Source organism: Dipteris shenzhenensis, chromosome 1 (assembly GCF_047967505.1).
Source record: "Dipteris shenzhenensis isolate YYH24624 ecotype China chromosome 1, Dip_SZ_1.0, whole genome shotgun sequence".
In the NCBI taxonomy this organism is placed as follows: domain Eukaryota; kingdom Viridiplantae; phylum Streptophyta; class Polypodiopsida; order Gleicheniales; family Dipteridaceae; genus Dipteris; species Dipteris shenzhenensis.
In genome coordinates this window covers 3,213,469-3,230,102 of record NC_141596.1, presented here as the reverse complement: position 1 = coordinate 3,230,102, position 16,634 = coordinate 3,213,469, and the positions used below count along the sequence as shown (strand labels likewise).

General features: G+C 39.9%; 1 protein-coding gene across 1 annotated transcript; it reads right to left on the bottom strand.

The window, feature by feature from the left end:
- Positions 1-9,999: 9,999 nt before the first annotated feature.
- Positions 10,000-11,672, bottom strand: LOC147905264 (protein NODULATION SIGNALING PATHWAY 2-like). Its single transcript, XM_087383903.1, has one exon. It carries the CDS (start codon positions 11,345-11,347, stop codon positions 10,184-10,186), a length of 1,164 nt encoding a protein of 387 aa, XP_087240029.1. The 5' UTR covers positions 11,348-11,672; the 3' UTR covers positions 10,000-10,183.
- Between the last annotated feature and the right edge of the window lie 4,962 nt (positions 11,673-16,634).

Here is a 16,634-nt window from a genome sequence, read left to right as displayed (position 1 = left end):
TGAATGACTTGTAGGTTTGTTTGGGGGAGGTGCATATGGGAGAAGGGTCAAGCATGGGTTGAGGGGGGCGGGGATGGTTTGAGTGGTCCTCGTCGGTGTAAGAGGAGTAGCCAATAGGGGCTCTTTGTAGGTCTGCCCACCCTCCACCTCAACATGGCATTGCCCCACAAAAAGGAGCACTCCCATTGGTACACCTCAAATACCTCACTAATCACTTGAAATTAGGAAACACTAATTGGAGGCCCTTTGGAGACCCCAATTGTCCCCTAATGAACACTCTTGTCCAAAGCTATGTCCATGTCATTTAAAAACATATGTAAAAAATGTATGTACTAGTCTTTTGAAGGCAGTGCTTACAATTCTCTAGATTATGTGTGGTGCATTTGTAGCCCAGTAGCATTGATTCCATCCTTTTATAGCTAGCAAAACTTAATTGATCTTTAGCGATGACTTGCAATGGAATATACCAATTGGGATCATCAAAAGAGGTGGAAGAATTTTTGGTCGCCATCTCGGTTGACTTTCTTTATCAAAGGTAATCATTCACTTACTTAGGTTTGTTTATGTAGGTTTTTTACTTTTTTGGGTGAGCATCTTCCATTATATGTACATTTTGAACAACCTTTTCTTGGGAAGTGTTATTTCCATTTATGGTAGATCATTCTAATTGATGTAGGTAAAAATAGTGTTTTTGTAATCCAAACTAGTACAACGTGAGTAGGGCTCCAATATGAGCTCCAACCTCTTCATGGACAACCACCGGCTTTATTATGACCATGTGAATGCGTTGATGCTCATGGACCTCCAGGAGCATCATTGAGTTCATGAAATGTTGTAGACAACTCTTGGATTCATTGGGAACCTGATATTCTTCTTGGTCATTTCATATAGAGGTGGTGCAATTTCATCAAAATCCTTCGCAAACCTCCTATAGAAGCTAACAAATGACTTGAGTTATATTAGATTCTCATGTTTTGGCATTTGTTGAATTGCTCGGGTCTTACTTGGGCTTGGTTTGAATGCTTTCCTTGAAAATTACATAACCAAGCAATATACTAATCTTCACACATAAAACACACTTGGTTATGTTCAGGGAGATTCTTGCTCGTGTGTGGCAAAAACTTTTCAAGGCAAGCAAGATGCATAGATATTGTCGAGTATACACAAAAATCATCCAAGTAAATGGTGATAAACTCGGTTAAGTAACCTAAAAAGTCTCAAACCATGAATCTCAAATTTTTTGATGATGATGCATTATGTAGACAAAATGGCATTACTTTACAATGATATGTAGCCCATTTTGTGATAAACATAGTCTTTTGTTGGTCCTTGGGAGCCAAAGAAATTTGATTGTACCCAGTATAGCCATCCATAAATGAGTACATCTCGTGTCTTGTAGCTTGGTCAAGTATTCCATCAATGAACGGAATTGGAAAATGATTTGGCATTGTTTGAGCATTAACCTTCCTATAATCCACACAAACTTGGAGTTTGCACTCTTCTTGGGCACCACCACGATTGAATAGCCAATTGCTTTGATCAATTGCATAGATGAAGCTTGCTCGGATCAATTGGTTGAGCTTGGATAACCTCTTGGCATCTTTGAATTCATCATTTTTTTTTTTGGGTTGCATTGGCTTAGAATCAGATATCAATGAAATTCGATGTTGGCATATTTCTAGAGGAACTCCCCATCAATCCATTGTAGCTCTATGGAAACATGTCTTATATTGTAGAAACACACTTTTGATTGCTTAAAGTTGATCATCCAAGAGATGGGCACTTATGATCATTGTACGTGACTCCTTGACCATATCCAAGTTGAGCTCCGAGTCGGTTCTAGAATCAAGTGTTTAGAATTAAGTTGAATGATGGTTATCTTAGGCTCGGTTAGCTCTCATTCACCAATCTCTTCAATGAAATGACCAGTGTACAAATATTATTGTTTTGATAACTTCAAGTCTTTCATTTTTTGTTTTAGCTCGGCAGCCACCTAGTGTATGTCAATTTCCCCCAAAGGCAAAATATGCATTTTCATTAGCCGAGACTCAACATCCGAAATTGATCTTTCACCTCTATGTCCTTGGGTCGACAACTGCTCAATAACTTGATTAGATTAGTAGGATTCACACCTCAATATCCCCAGTCTTGTTTATCATGAACTCGGAGCCCCAATCATGCAAAACCTTGGCACCTTTCAACCATGGTCTACCCAACAAAATTAGATAGGCATTCATTTCCATTGAAATGACACCTTTTAACCATGGTCTACCCAAGAAGATTAGATAGGCATTCATTTCCATTGAAATGACGATCAAACTTAAAGCATAATATACTCCTTTGATGTTGATGGCTACATCGGTGAGCATACCTTTAGGCTCTAGCAGTCACTAATCGACCATGTGTATTGAAAAATGCTTCAAGTTCTTGAGCTTCAGTCGCTTAACCACAGATTTCGCGATAAGACTGACTTTTCCACAATCACATAGGGACATTTTGCTTTTTGACTGATACACACTCAGAGAGACATCGAATGTACGTGGCTAGGATGGAAGAGTACATGCTCTGTGGTAGAAGAGGTTGGTGAAATCTAGTCAACAAAGTTGGTATGGAATCAAAACCAGGAATGACAATCAACAAGGATGAGTGGATGTAAGAGGGACCTGAGAGCTCAAGGATGGAGAAGGCACAGCCATGCATATGGAGAGATGGTCACAACTACTATATTGACACTAAGAGTGAATCTGTTTTCCTGAGTTTCATCCAAGATGACCTGAGGAATGTGACATTTGGCAAGTCCTCAAGGTGGTGATATGAAGAAATGGAGCATTCTTCCACAAAGCACTAGGATTTTGAGGAATCCAACAAGTCCCTTCATGAGTCCATCCATAAGCATGGATGAAAACTTGGAAGGTGTAAATCAAGTCCAGAGGCCAGATGAGCCTCATGATCATTATTAAGAAGAAGACTTGCCTGTGAGACATAGATTGAGATAGAGCGTGGATCACACGTATCCTATTGGTGGAAGATGATTCCCTCAACAAAATACATTAGGGTCTAAGGGATCATCTATGCCATCTCGACCAAATTGTGCTCTATGTGCTCGTCTTGAGATTGGTCAACAAGGAGGCCAACTTCTCCCCTATATGCAAAAAGTAAGATTTTAAAAAATCAAATTAGAAAAAATGACGTGACATGTTATTAAAACTAGAGTACATCAAAAAAAGAGGACATCACATTGTTAAAAGAGACAAAAAGTAAGATTTTAAAAAACCAAATTAGAAAAAATGGCATGACATGTTATTAAAACTAGAGTACATTTAAAAAAAAGCATGACACATTTGTACAAGAAGTAGATCATATAGCTCAAAGCCATATGGTGTTAAAAAACACCTTCCATTAGCTCAGCCTAGAAGATCTCGTCTTTATCTCTCTTGTCTATTACAACTTTACATTAGAAAACTAAAAAGTCTTTGTGGAACTATAGTTTCATTTCTTGTCTATTACAGTTACTTTAGAAAACATATAAGTCTCTATGGAATTAAATTTCCATCACTTGACTATTAAGTCATTAGAGAGAGCATATGTCCTCGAAAGTGCCTACTATGGCATTGGCTTCATGAAAACAAGTAGACTTTAAACTTGCAGGCCATGCATAACTAGGGCTGGCATCGCAAATCTCCTCATAGACTCTCCTCACAACTTGTTTCGAATCTTGCGCCGACTTGTAAGCATTCAACAACTCTTCTTTTCTCTCTTGGCTTTCCTCATCTTCACCATTTTTTTCAATACAGCTTCTAGCCACCGCCATATCCTGTACAAAAATTTAACTCGTTAGCATAAGAAGTACGTGATTAAAAGAAGCAAAAAAGAAAGCTAGGGATATTCACCTCTTCTGCTGAGTTCAAATCAAGCAGCCATGTGCGTAACATATCCTCCTCAAATGATTTTCCCTTCATTGGTCCATACAAAAGAGATCTAAGACAGAATTTGAGTTCAATAAATGAAGTCGGGTAGTAACTAGTCATTGTCTTAAAGGGAAAGTGGGAGAAGGAGAGTGAGGGAGCGATAGCGAGGGATGCACAGTGAGCTGCCCCTCCTTCAAGGGTGATAGAAAGTCAGGGAAGACGTAAAGTGAAAGACGAATATAAGTTAATCAGAAGGACTAGGATGTAAGAAATAAGAGAGTGTTTGTGGAAGGACTACGATGGAAGAATATAAGTGCACTAAGGCACGATGTGTTCGCTATGATAAGGATAAGGGTTGGAATAAGTGAGAGGCGCATTGGAAATGCTCTACTTTAAGTGACTGGAGACTCTGTCCAACTAAATAAAATTTTTCAGAGCATTGGGAATGTTGTACTTTAAGTGAGTGGAGCATTGGGAATTGATACTTTGGAGTGAAATATATTACAAATATTACATCATCACATATTCATATCAAAATTCTCATCACACAAGGTTATATTTCCAAATAATTACATCATCACACATTCATATCATAAAATTGTCTGCATCAAATAAATATATAAATATCATGACTAAATGCCACTTAAGTAATAAGTCACAAATTGGTGTATAATCAACAAAAACTACATCATGATTCATACATTGCAACAAATAAATGTCAACCATAATATTCATGGAATAAACAACACCATGAGAATATGCTCCTCATGCATATATACAAACACAACATCATACTGAGAGTGCTCTCAACAGAAGCAAGAATGGAAGAAGGAGAGAGAGAGAGAGATAGAGAGCCACACAAGTTTGGTGGGTGCAGAACCACCCTAATCTTCTTTTTCATTCATTTATATGTGTTTGAGTATTGTACATAATTGGGGTAAAGGCACAGTGACCTTTAACCCCCACAACCTCCCACTTAAAGGACAATGTGCCTTTAAGGGAGAACAACCAGTGAGCATACTATCCAACGCCCATCAATACACGACAATACTCAAACTGCTGACTAGGTAGACTCTTTGTCAGCATATCTGCAGGGTTATCATCTGTATGAACCTTGACAAGCTCTATGCGCTTGTCCTCAAGTACCTCCTTGATGAAATGGTATCTGACCTCAATGTGTTTGTTCTTTGCATGAAAGACCGGATTCCGTGCTAGCATGATGCATGTGTCAACGATTGCGTTTTGTTTCGTGGACTACATAAGGATGCAAGAGAGTGTCCTACTTGTGGAGAGGCAAGATATAGAGCAGATCTCAAAACCTTGGACGTGCCTCGTAAGGTATTACGACATTTTCCCATAATCCCTCGCATCCAACATATGTTCAAGTGCAAATCTATTGCAGAGCTCATGTCATGGCATTCCTCCCATCGATCAACCGATGGCAAGTGGAGAACTCCCGCGGACTCTCCTGCGTGGAAGCATATTGAAGACACATGGCCAAGCTTCAAGGAAGAACCTAGGAGCTTGAGACTTGGATTGGGTATGGACGGTGTGAACCCATTTGGTCTCAAAAGCACGTCTTACAGTGTATGGCCAGTGGTATTGGTGAATTACAATCTTCCACCCTCTATGGCTATTAAGAAAGGACATGTCATGCTGTCCCTTCTAGTTCCAGGGAAACATAAAGTCAAAAACCCTGATGTTTATTTGGAGCCTTTGATTGATGAGCTAGAGATACTTTGGAGAGGTATCGAGGTGCATGATGTGAGTAGGCCTCCCTCGTCACGAGAATTCAACTGCAAAGCAATCTTGATGTGGACGATGCATGACTTCCCAGGCTATGGCGAGTGTTCTAGTAAGCATTGCATTTTTTAATTATGAATAGGCAAGGACGTGGCAACCTAAACCCACCTTCCACTCTTAATTGCATCTATTGTTTCAGGTCTCACTACATCGGGTTACCATGCATGTCCTGTTTGTGGTCCTTCGCTAGTTGCCTCACGGGCAGACACATTGAATAAGGTCATCTATGAGAATCACCATCGATTTCTCCCACCTGATCATCCTAGATATGTTGCCCCTTGGAATGAAGTCCTCCCACAATCACTCACCGTGGGAGATTGGATAAGAATTTGGGACGGTTCCACGACTCCTCCACCACTTGGCATGAGCCGGTAAGGATTTGTAACTATTGGCTGGAAGTAAAGATTGGCTATATTGGTTGAAAGTGAGGATTGCACGCTAACACTTTATTTGGTTTAGATACTCCATCTTTTATCATTTACCATATTGGTCCCACCTCAAGATCAATCACCTGCTCGATCCCATGCATATCTTCAAGAATGTGGCATCTACCATTTGGGAGCATTTGAATGGGACACGAGATTCGGCAGGCATAAGGGAGGATCTACATACCACAGGGAGGATGCGTGAAGCTTGGCCTCAAGAGAGACCAAATGGGCGTGTTTTTTTACCTCGTGCGCCGTGGATGTTATCAAAGCTAGAGATGGCGACAGTGAAGCGCGCTATTACTACAATTCGTACTCCCACTGGATGCATGAGGTGTTTGAAGGGAGCCTTTACAAAGAGCAAGAAAAGAGGTGTAGAGCAATTATATGGCTTGAAATCTCATGATTGGCACAAGATGCTCCAAGTAAGTATTTTTTATGCATAATATCTTTTTCCTTTCAAATTTGTGAGTGAATAGCTATAAGCAACTAATCAACCACCTCCTCGCAGGTTCAGTTCATACTACCTACTAGCATTTCACGTAGTGCATCAAAGGACGTGAAAGATTGTATTTACAAGATGGGCGAGCTTGTGAGGTATGTGAGCTCAAAGGAAATAGATCCCACCACGCTTGAGAATGCTCAAGTTATGTCAGTGGAGGCGGTTTGTTTAGTGGAGGAGACATTTCCACGTTCTATTCTCACAAGCCGACTACATCTCATAGTGCATTTGGTGGATGAGATTGCTATATGCGGTACTATACATGCACGATGGTTGTTCTTCCTCGAGCGCTTCATGAAGACCTTGAAGGGCTTCGTGAGACAAAATGCAAGACCCGAAGGTAGCATGGCCGAGGGTTGGTTGGTACAAGAGTCACTTGTATATATTTCTGAGTTTCTTGTTGATGTGGATAGCTCTCTCCCACGACTATGGAGAGAAGATGAAGACCTAAGGATGACCTCTATTGTGCCTCAAGGAAGAGGACGCAACAAAGTAATAGACACGGAGTTGCGTAATAGTATCAACCTCTTTTGCGTGCTTAATAGTGATGTGATGAAAAGATGGGTGACAAGATACGAGGATGCAAAGGCAAGAAGACAAGAAGAAAGGGCCCTCTTTCGTACACACCACGGATCTCGTGTGCCATACCCTCAGCGTCTAAGAGCACTTCCAAAGGATATTCATGTGGATTGGCTACTTGATGAAATGGAGAAAGCAGAGAAAGACGAGGGGATGCATATCACAATGGAAGAATGGGAGTATGCTAGGGGATGCATGAGCAAGGTCGGTATATAGAATGTTATGCATAAGTTAGGAGGTTTTTATAATTTAGATTGCTTATTTAATTGATTTTTTCTTGGTGTAGTGCACTATGTTCAATGCTATATGGTGTGAGGGCAAGCATTTTCGAACACAACGGATTGATGATAAGAGAAACACACAAGATTGTGGCATCATTGCTAGCTTTGAGGGAGCCAATGGAGTCATGGATGATTATTGTGGCATAATCCAAGATATCATTATGCTTGACTTTCGACGCTTCTTTGTGTATGTTTTGGATGTAAAGTGGTTTAAGGACGTGGTGGAAAGAGGCCCTAATGCAACAATCAAACGCCATGCAAGTGGCTTTGTAACTATTGACTCCACAAAGTTTTGGCAAAGTAGGAAGGACACACTAATACTACCGCAACAATGTGAACAGGTACTGTGCACACACATAAAAATACTCGCTTTTAAATATTTGATGCAAGAAAAGTAACATGATTGTATTTGTGTTTGAATTAGGTTGTCTATCAACCAATGGTGGATAATAATAGGTGGTGGCATGTCATACCTATTATGCCACGTTCCAAAGTGATGTATAGTACATTTACTAATATGGAGCGTATGGAGGATGATCATGCCCATGGACGTGATGATGACCGTGATACAAGAGAGGAGGACGATCATGAGATAGGAGATATAGATATTGAGGCCGGCATTACCCATGAGGACGAGCCTACCATTGGAGATCTTGATTTCGATGAGCACATGAGTGGCACAAGTAGTAGTGGGTTGAATGTATTTGTAGATCTAAACACTTGTTTGGATTTTGAAGTAGATAGTTTGGCAAGGGTTGATCTCATTGAGGATGAGATTGAACCGTAGCCCCACAATTGATATTGGCAAAACTATTTTACATATTGTCTCATTCTCCTCATTTCCCTTAATTCTTGTATATGTGGGCTTGCAAAAAATTATGTGCTTTGGTAATCATGGGCAATGTTTGGAAAGCAATGATGTACACCAAAATCTCACTTTCTGTATTCTCTGGAGCGCGTCTAACCCCGCGTCTAAATGCGCGTCTGAGTCTCAGTGTAAACACACAAATAAACGCGCAAATACACGCGCAAATAGACGCGCTAATAGACGGGATGTTAGACGGGCCCATATTTTCTCAGGTCTAACGCGCAAATAAACGCAGTGATTGACGCGCAAATAGACGAGCATTTAGCCGCGCTAATAGACACGCCTGTAATTTCTCTACTAGAGCAATGCCTATAGACGCGCTCGCTATTTTGCGCGTCTACCAAGCGCGTCTATAGTTGCTTTGTGTTGTTGTGAAGGATTTTTGGGCTTCGTCCAAAAACAATAGAAAAAGTCCAAAATTAATGAAATAGGTGTTTTACCTAAATCCTGATGAATCGTATTGAACTTATCTATGAATGACTCAACTGGTTCCGACTCCTCGAAGTCCAAAGGGAAAACATCTGCCATGAATAAGAGCTCTTAGAAACCAAACACAAAATTTCCAAATGGACTCATTACACTTATAGGTGAAAAGTGTACATAGATATAAGAAAGGCTCACAGTGTGATGGTATCCTAGATTGGGGTGGTAGCGCGTTTGGTCGCCGATACACTTTTTGTGCTTAAATGCTTGTGCTAAAAGAACACAATTTTAGCACTTTTCAAGAGGTGCTTGCTTGTGACATATCCACCAGCCATGTAAATTATGATTGGGCATTTGCACATGTGTCCCATGACACTCATAAACTTGTAAGCTTTCATGATACCACTACTTTAGTTGTAACTACTGCTTCATCCATCGCATGTTGTCTCCCTTGTCTCACTCGTGCTTGTGAATGAATTGAGCATTCTTTCCCTCATTAGATGAATGAATGGTCTATTTTAAAAATTCATTCTTACATGTGCTTGTAAAGAAATTAGCATTCTTCCACTCATACATGTGGATGAGTGGATGGTTTTAGAAAAAACCATTCTTTAATCTATAATAATTAAATTTAAAAGTCTACAAGGTTACAAACTCGTTACAAATCAAAATTATGTTTGCACTTTTTCAAACTAGAGATACAAAAGTACATCTACATGCATTTTTTTAAATTTTAAATTAAAGCATATGACTGAAATCATGACTTTAAAATAATAACGTGTTTCATAAAAGAAGTATAAATTAAAGCATATAACTTAAATAAAATAATAATAATAACGTGTTTCATATAGAAGAAGCATATAAACATAAATTCAAATCAAGTCACACATGATTATTTGAATGGTCATGTTATTCATTTAGCTTTGAAATACTTATCGTATTTTTGTCCTCTCACATATAAACACGAATATAAGTAAATAAGGAAATATATAAATATATGGAAACACTCTCTATTTCATGTTTTCATAGATACTTAACAAATAGATAATTATGTAGATTTTCTTCATTAGAGATTATTAATGTTCTTAAACACGTTAAAATCAAGTAAAATTAACCAACCTCCCAAATTTATCACAAGATTTCATTCGTAGATCATTGCAGAATACTAAAATTCTCGTGTAAATATCATTGTATCTAAAGTCCTATGTATCTACTAAAGTATTCTGAAAATAATATAGCAAAGTGTATTTCTTGTAAGTTTTCCTAAATGGCTATAAACTTACATAGAAAAACTTGATTGAAAGATTTTGTAAAAATACTTTTCGTTTGAACTACTTATCTGCATACAAAAGAGCCCCCATGTGGCTTTGCATTTGGTGGTAGTGAGGAGAAATTTAGCAGGTCCAAACGCAAGCCGCAAATAGGCCTATAGAGTGCCATCGAAGAAGCAAGCGATCGCCTTCTATCCCCGCAGAAAAACCATCTGGATATAGACTCAGAAGAAGCCTCGCCTGACAGTGGTTACTGAGCGAAATTGGAACGGACTCGAATCCTAGGGAACGCACGAAGCAGGACCAATGCCTGTTTTCAGGATAATCCACCGGATTTTCTGGGACGTGCAAGACTGAACCACCAAACGTGACCGTGCTGATGATGTTAGTTGCAATGTAGTTCCTCTCTACAATTATGCAAGTGTCGTTCTCGTCAGGTAAACTGGCGCCGAGTGAGTCAATCAGGGCAGAATAGTACTGAAGCGAGCCGAAAAAATGATCAACAAAAGGTATATTGCTGCTGCAGCCCAGATCTTCCTCGACAACAGTCAAAACTTTCGGGCAAAGTTTTCTGATGACTTCAAGGAATGTTTGGACCGAGCACTCACTGCGGTATGACATGTGGGGAAGATGTATCATGCAGTTACCTGCTAACGTTTCTCCCTTGACAAGCTTTATCGTTGATGGATGGAGCTGGTCTCCAGGACCAACCTTAACTTGATTGAAGCTGAAGGATAGGTTTATCGAGGAAGCAAAATCTGACAGGCGTCTTCCTGTTTTCGGCAAGGCAGATGACCCATGAGTCCAATAGATGGCAGTTATACTTAAGTGCAGAGGGGCTTCCCCTTTTGTTGAGGCAAAGCTACTCATAAAAGAAGACCACTGACTGCCATCCGATACGTCGTAATCCACAATATGAAGCCTAGAACACCCCTGGGTTGCTTCGAGGATAGCTTGATTAGCTGTGAAATGGCTGAATTTGATATAGGGAGTCCACTCGTGGAGTACAAGGAAAGCGGCAAGGGTCTGTGAAGAGCTCAAGTCCCGGTCCACATTCCATGCCAACCGAGGAATGAAACCGTCCATGCGGCAACGCAATGCATGGCTGAAATAAAATGCTATTCTTTGCATCGGATCACTTCTGGTGGAGGACAAGTCCTCGAGGCGGTCCACGATAATCTCTGCGAGGTCATTGTTCTGGGTGGCCACAGCCTCGGCAGCTGCAGAAAGAAGGTGAAACAACCTCATAGCGTGAAAACAGTGTTCAGATGCGAGAACGTCGTCCATGGCTGCAGCTGCGTTTGGCGAAGGGGATGAAGAAGCAATGGAGTCATTGCGTGCGCAGTCGAGCTGTGCCTGCTGGTTGCAAGCTTTAATTCCGAAACACTCATGGCGATCGGAGGATTGCGACAGAGGTGGGGAAGCAGGAAGGTGATTGCAGAAGCTCTCTTGATCATCAAAGAGGACGCCATGACAGGCAGAGATGAGGCGTGCAGCGATGGAGGATGGGCCTGAGAAGCGGTCGTGCAAACAAGAATCTATGCCTGAGTGTACTTCTTATTGTACACGTTATTTGACCATGCTTTCCCCTAGAGGATGCTCCTGACGACAATCTTTCGTTTTCAATCAACGTTCATGATTTCATTAGTATTCCTTTAAGAGCCTTAGAGGATGCTCCTGACGACGTGCAATCCTTCGTTTTCAACGTCATTACGTATTCCTTTAAGAGCCTTAGAGGATGCTCCTGAGTCCTGACGACAATCCTGAGACAAACATGTGTGACAGTGTGGGTCCTCGGCAGCTATGCCCCTCTACGGTACTTTGGGTGGGCGGAAAAAACCGGGCGTTTGCACATTGAGACTACCATGTGTTTAGGCTAGGAATCTATTTGTCAAAGGACCTTTGCACATGGAGCCAATAAGAATGCCATGTGTTTAGGCAATGAATCTATTTGTCATGGTTGCTCCCACCCTAGACCAAAAGGCCTAACTAGATAACGTTGAACTATTGCCTTCAAAGAGCGTTCAAACTTTGAATGTGTGATTCATACAAGTGATCTATGACAATCATAGGACAATCGTTGAAAATGCAACCCTTCAAAGGCATTACAAACCTTGGAATGTGTGATTTATAAACAAGCAAAATTCTAATTTAAGTGATGTGAAGCATATGCCACCATTGAGGAAAATAAATGTTCTATCAAATGGTTTGAAAAATATGCAATAGAAGTTCCATGCCTAATATTTTAAAGCTTGTTAAATTGTGCATGTAGCCTTCATGTAGTAACCAACAAGTACGACTCTTACCTTTACCACTAATTCTTTTGACAATGTATAAGGAATGATATTTAAAGATTGCTTTCCACTTTACAGGTCCACATTCTATTTTCAAATGTTCTTTTTAAAAATGATAGCCCAAATTGAGATTATAAATTGCTAAACACATACATATGCACACAAACGCGCACGTGCGCACGCGCACACACACACACACACACACACACACACACATACACACACACACACACACACAAACACACACACACACACACACTTCCTACACCTTCCTCTCTTTTTAACCCTGGCCCCTGTGGTTGTCTCTCTCTCTCTCTCTCCTGTTTTTTATATTCCTAAATTTCTCATTATTTTTTATTTTCCCTAATTTTCCTTATTTTTTTATTTCCCCTACTTCCCTTTATTTCTCCTAAATTTTCTCCCTTTTTCTAACACTATATCCCCAATTTTTAAATCTAGTTTCTCAGTGGCTTCTTTATTTTACCTACCTCAAATTTTTTCTTTTTCCTTATTTTTTTCCTTTTCCCCTATTTTCCTTTATTAATGGCCTTTTACCTTTTCTATAAATTTTCTACTTTTTTTCTTTTCCATATAATTTTCGTATAATTTTTCTAATTTTAATGATTTTTTCTAACTTGTTACTTATCTCCTAATTTTTTTAATTTTCTTTATTAATTTTGAGTAATTTACCTTATTACTTTTCTTTTCTTGTTTATTATCCCAATTTTCTTTTCCCCCTATAGGTTTTGCTTATTTTGTTTCTTCTTTTCATTATTTTTGGTGGATCTATTTGAAAACTTTTCCCTACTTCCCTTTAAATGTTTCCCTTTTTAATTTTACTAACCCCCCGAGGGGCCCCCCTCTTATTTTGCTACCTTTTCCTACTTTCCTATGCCCCCCCCCCTCTTCTTAATTATTCCTAGCCACTCCTTAACCTAACCTCACTACTGTAACCCCCAAAATAACCCCCCCTCGACTTTCAAACTCCCCATTTTTATAAAACTGATAAATGATTATTTATAACCCCCTCCTCGTGGTTTTTGCCAGCCTACTATTCATGCCTTTTTGTGCACAACCTAGCCTCCCTAGCTCTCTTTCTCCCCGACTGACCGACCCTCCTACCTATTTAATAGATGCTTCCCTTCTATTCTACCCACCTCTTCTACTGGTTTCTACCTCGTGCGGCCCTACCTACGTGACTGCCCAATGCCCACAGCCCCCACTCACATCTCCTACAGTATGTACTCTGCCCCTTGAACTCCGTTTTCTGCCCACCTCCTCCGGCTTCCATGCTACAGTACTGCCACCAGGCTTTGATGCTAGCTTTGCTCGACGAGTCGACCTCCCAATCGTGCATGCGTAGTCTAAAGAAATCCCCTCTTCTTCACTCGGATCTCACCCACGAAGGATTACCAGGTACTCCTTTCTCTGGCTTGTATGAGAACTACCTTGCTTTTAGTACACTGTAGTACCATTCACAGTATCTCCTCCTCCTTCTAAATCTTTTCGCCCTTTTTCTTTCACCCGGTCTTCCTTCACTTATTGTAAAACTCTCTCTCCTTTCTATGTTTTGGGTTTCCTTGCCCTCCCCCTTTGTAGTTACCTATTCCCCACCCCCCCTTTATATGTGATAATACCCCCCTTCTCTATTTATTCATCCTCTCCTCTCTCTATCTATATTCCCCCCCCTCTTCTAGTTCTTAATGCCTTTTTCTTACATTAATACTATCTAACAAAATGCGTATATGTCCCTATATTTTTTAAAGATTTCTTTCTATAAATACTTTTATCCTATGCTTTCCCTCCCTCTCTGTAGATTTCTCTATACTTTTCCCCCTTACCTCTCTATAGATCTATCTAGATCGATTTTCCCTTCTCTATTTGTCTCTATAGATATATAACCCCTACCCCCCATCCCTAATAAATATTTACCCTTAATTTTCCCCTCATCTCTATTTCCTTTTTTTCCCTCCTCTTTCCGTGCTTCTCATATTCTTAAATTTGTACCGTAAGTTTTTGTCAACCCTTCATCCTAACCCTACATAAATCCTCTTCCTATCCTTATCTTATTTGTGATTCTAGGACAAACCCCCCCTACTTCCCCAAATTTTCCACCAAACCTTTTTTCTCTTACTAATCCTAATACTTCATTTCCCCTTCCCTAGTTCTCCCATTTAATTTCTCTCCTCTCCTATTTTAAGTAAAGATGTATGTTTTCTATCCTCCTTCCACCCTCCATTTATTGTTTACGAACTTCCCCTCACCTTTGTATAAAACTCAAGATTGGTTCACTTCATTCCACAATTTACAAAACATTTTTGGTTTCACTTATTTATACTACATCGAGCAGTTTAAGTTCTTGGAAAAAGCATCTAATTTATTGTGACTCCGATAATAAGGAAGGGGTGTTTATGACATCTGTCTTCCCAACCTAAGCTGAGATGGTTCTTACCATGTTTTCTTGTTGGATGGTGACAGGTATGCAGACCCCCCTCTTCAATAAAGGTGATGCTGGCCAAGACTTATCCAAGCTCTAGTTTTATAAAGTTATGCAAAATCATTTTTTGGCCCACCACCTGGCAACTTTTAGAGGTTCACCTAAGTGGGACCTTGACCTCGGAGCTTGGAATACCTGACAGATTTGTCATTTTTTCACCAACTTTTGTGTTATGAACACCCATATAATAAATAATGTTTTATCCACCCTTAATTGAGTTTCGTGTGCCGTGTTGTTAAAAGGTTTTTTTATTTAAAACACACACACACACACACAATATAGAAGACTGCTACTCTACCCTGGCTACACACACACACACACACATTTTCCTATTTTTGGAACCTCTCATGAGATTTTGGTTCATTTATAAGCTTGGGAATAAAGTTGATCATTCTTACGACTGTTCCATATGTCTAATAATCTCGTAATGGCCTCTTGAAACTTAAGGAATTTTACAATCTCAAAGAACATCTCAAAGAACCAACCTCAAGATGCTTTTTGAAATTTAGTATAGGTTAACCCCCCTCCCCCTTCCCCTTTCCCCTTAATATTCACACCCGTACTAGCCCCACACATTAAATTATTGACCTTTTATCTTTGTACTCTCTCTTTGCCAATCAATTGATGGCACTCTATATTCATAATTCAAGCACCCCTCCTAATTATTTACACTATGCTATGACGCCCAATTAAATTATTGACCTTTAATATCTTTGTAATCTCTTTTCATTTGATGCCACTCTATATCTATAATCCAAAAGAAACACCCTTTCTAATTATTGGACTTTACCCTGTGAACCACCCCCCTTATAAATTATACATATTTAACCCCTTCCCCCCCTCTCCCCTTTTACCTAGCTACCACTTAACCTAAAATAAACCTTTCTAAAATGCAACCAAACCACCTAATGGCACTAAGAGCATCCCAAGTGAATATACCTCCCCACTCTCCTTACACGTGCCACCACTCGTGACATTGCATGGTTCTTTGTGTTGGTTTTTTCTCCCCTTTCTTTATTAAACTACCCCTCCATTTACATGCACGACTGCATCCACTCTTACTAATACTTTTCTTTGTCCATGTCTTCATCTCAGGTTCATGGCGATTTCCCTTATGAAATGATGTTCTCATGTAGCTTTTCATTGTGTAAACTTTGTAAGTTAGGCTGTCCATCTTATGGCCTTCTTTACTATTCAGTTTCTTGGCTCTGTTGCCTCCCAAACCTTTCGTATGCGTCAACTCCCGACTTGATAGCCTCCCACTTGGTCCTGCATGAATCTTACCTATGTTGAGGTGCATACAAATTATTGTACCCATTGGATATGCTTTGGATGGTTGAAGTCACCACAAACCCTATTTTTCACCAAGTGTTATGCACAATCGTCAAAAAACACGCTCTTAGGTGTGTTATTCGAATGTGCGCATACCCAATCGGCACGATAATCTTCATGTGCATCAATCCCACATACTTTGAGGTGCATGAAAATTATCATGCCCATCGAATATTCTTTGGATGGTCGAAGTCGCCATAAACCCTATTTTTCACCAAGTCTTATGCACTTCAAAAACACGCTTTGAGGTATGTTAGTCAAACACGCACATGCCCGATGGGCATGATAATTTTTATGTGCATTAACCTTACCTATTTTGAGGAACCTACAAAGTATTATGCCCATGGGATATGATTATGATGGTCGAAGTCACCACAAATCCTGTTTTGCACCACAATCACCAAAAAACATGCTTTGACGTGTGTTATTCAAAATCGCACATACCAGATGG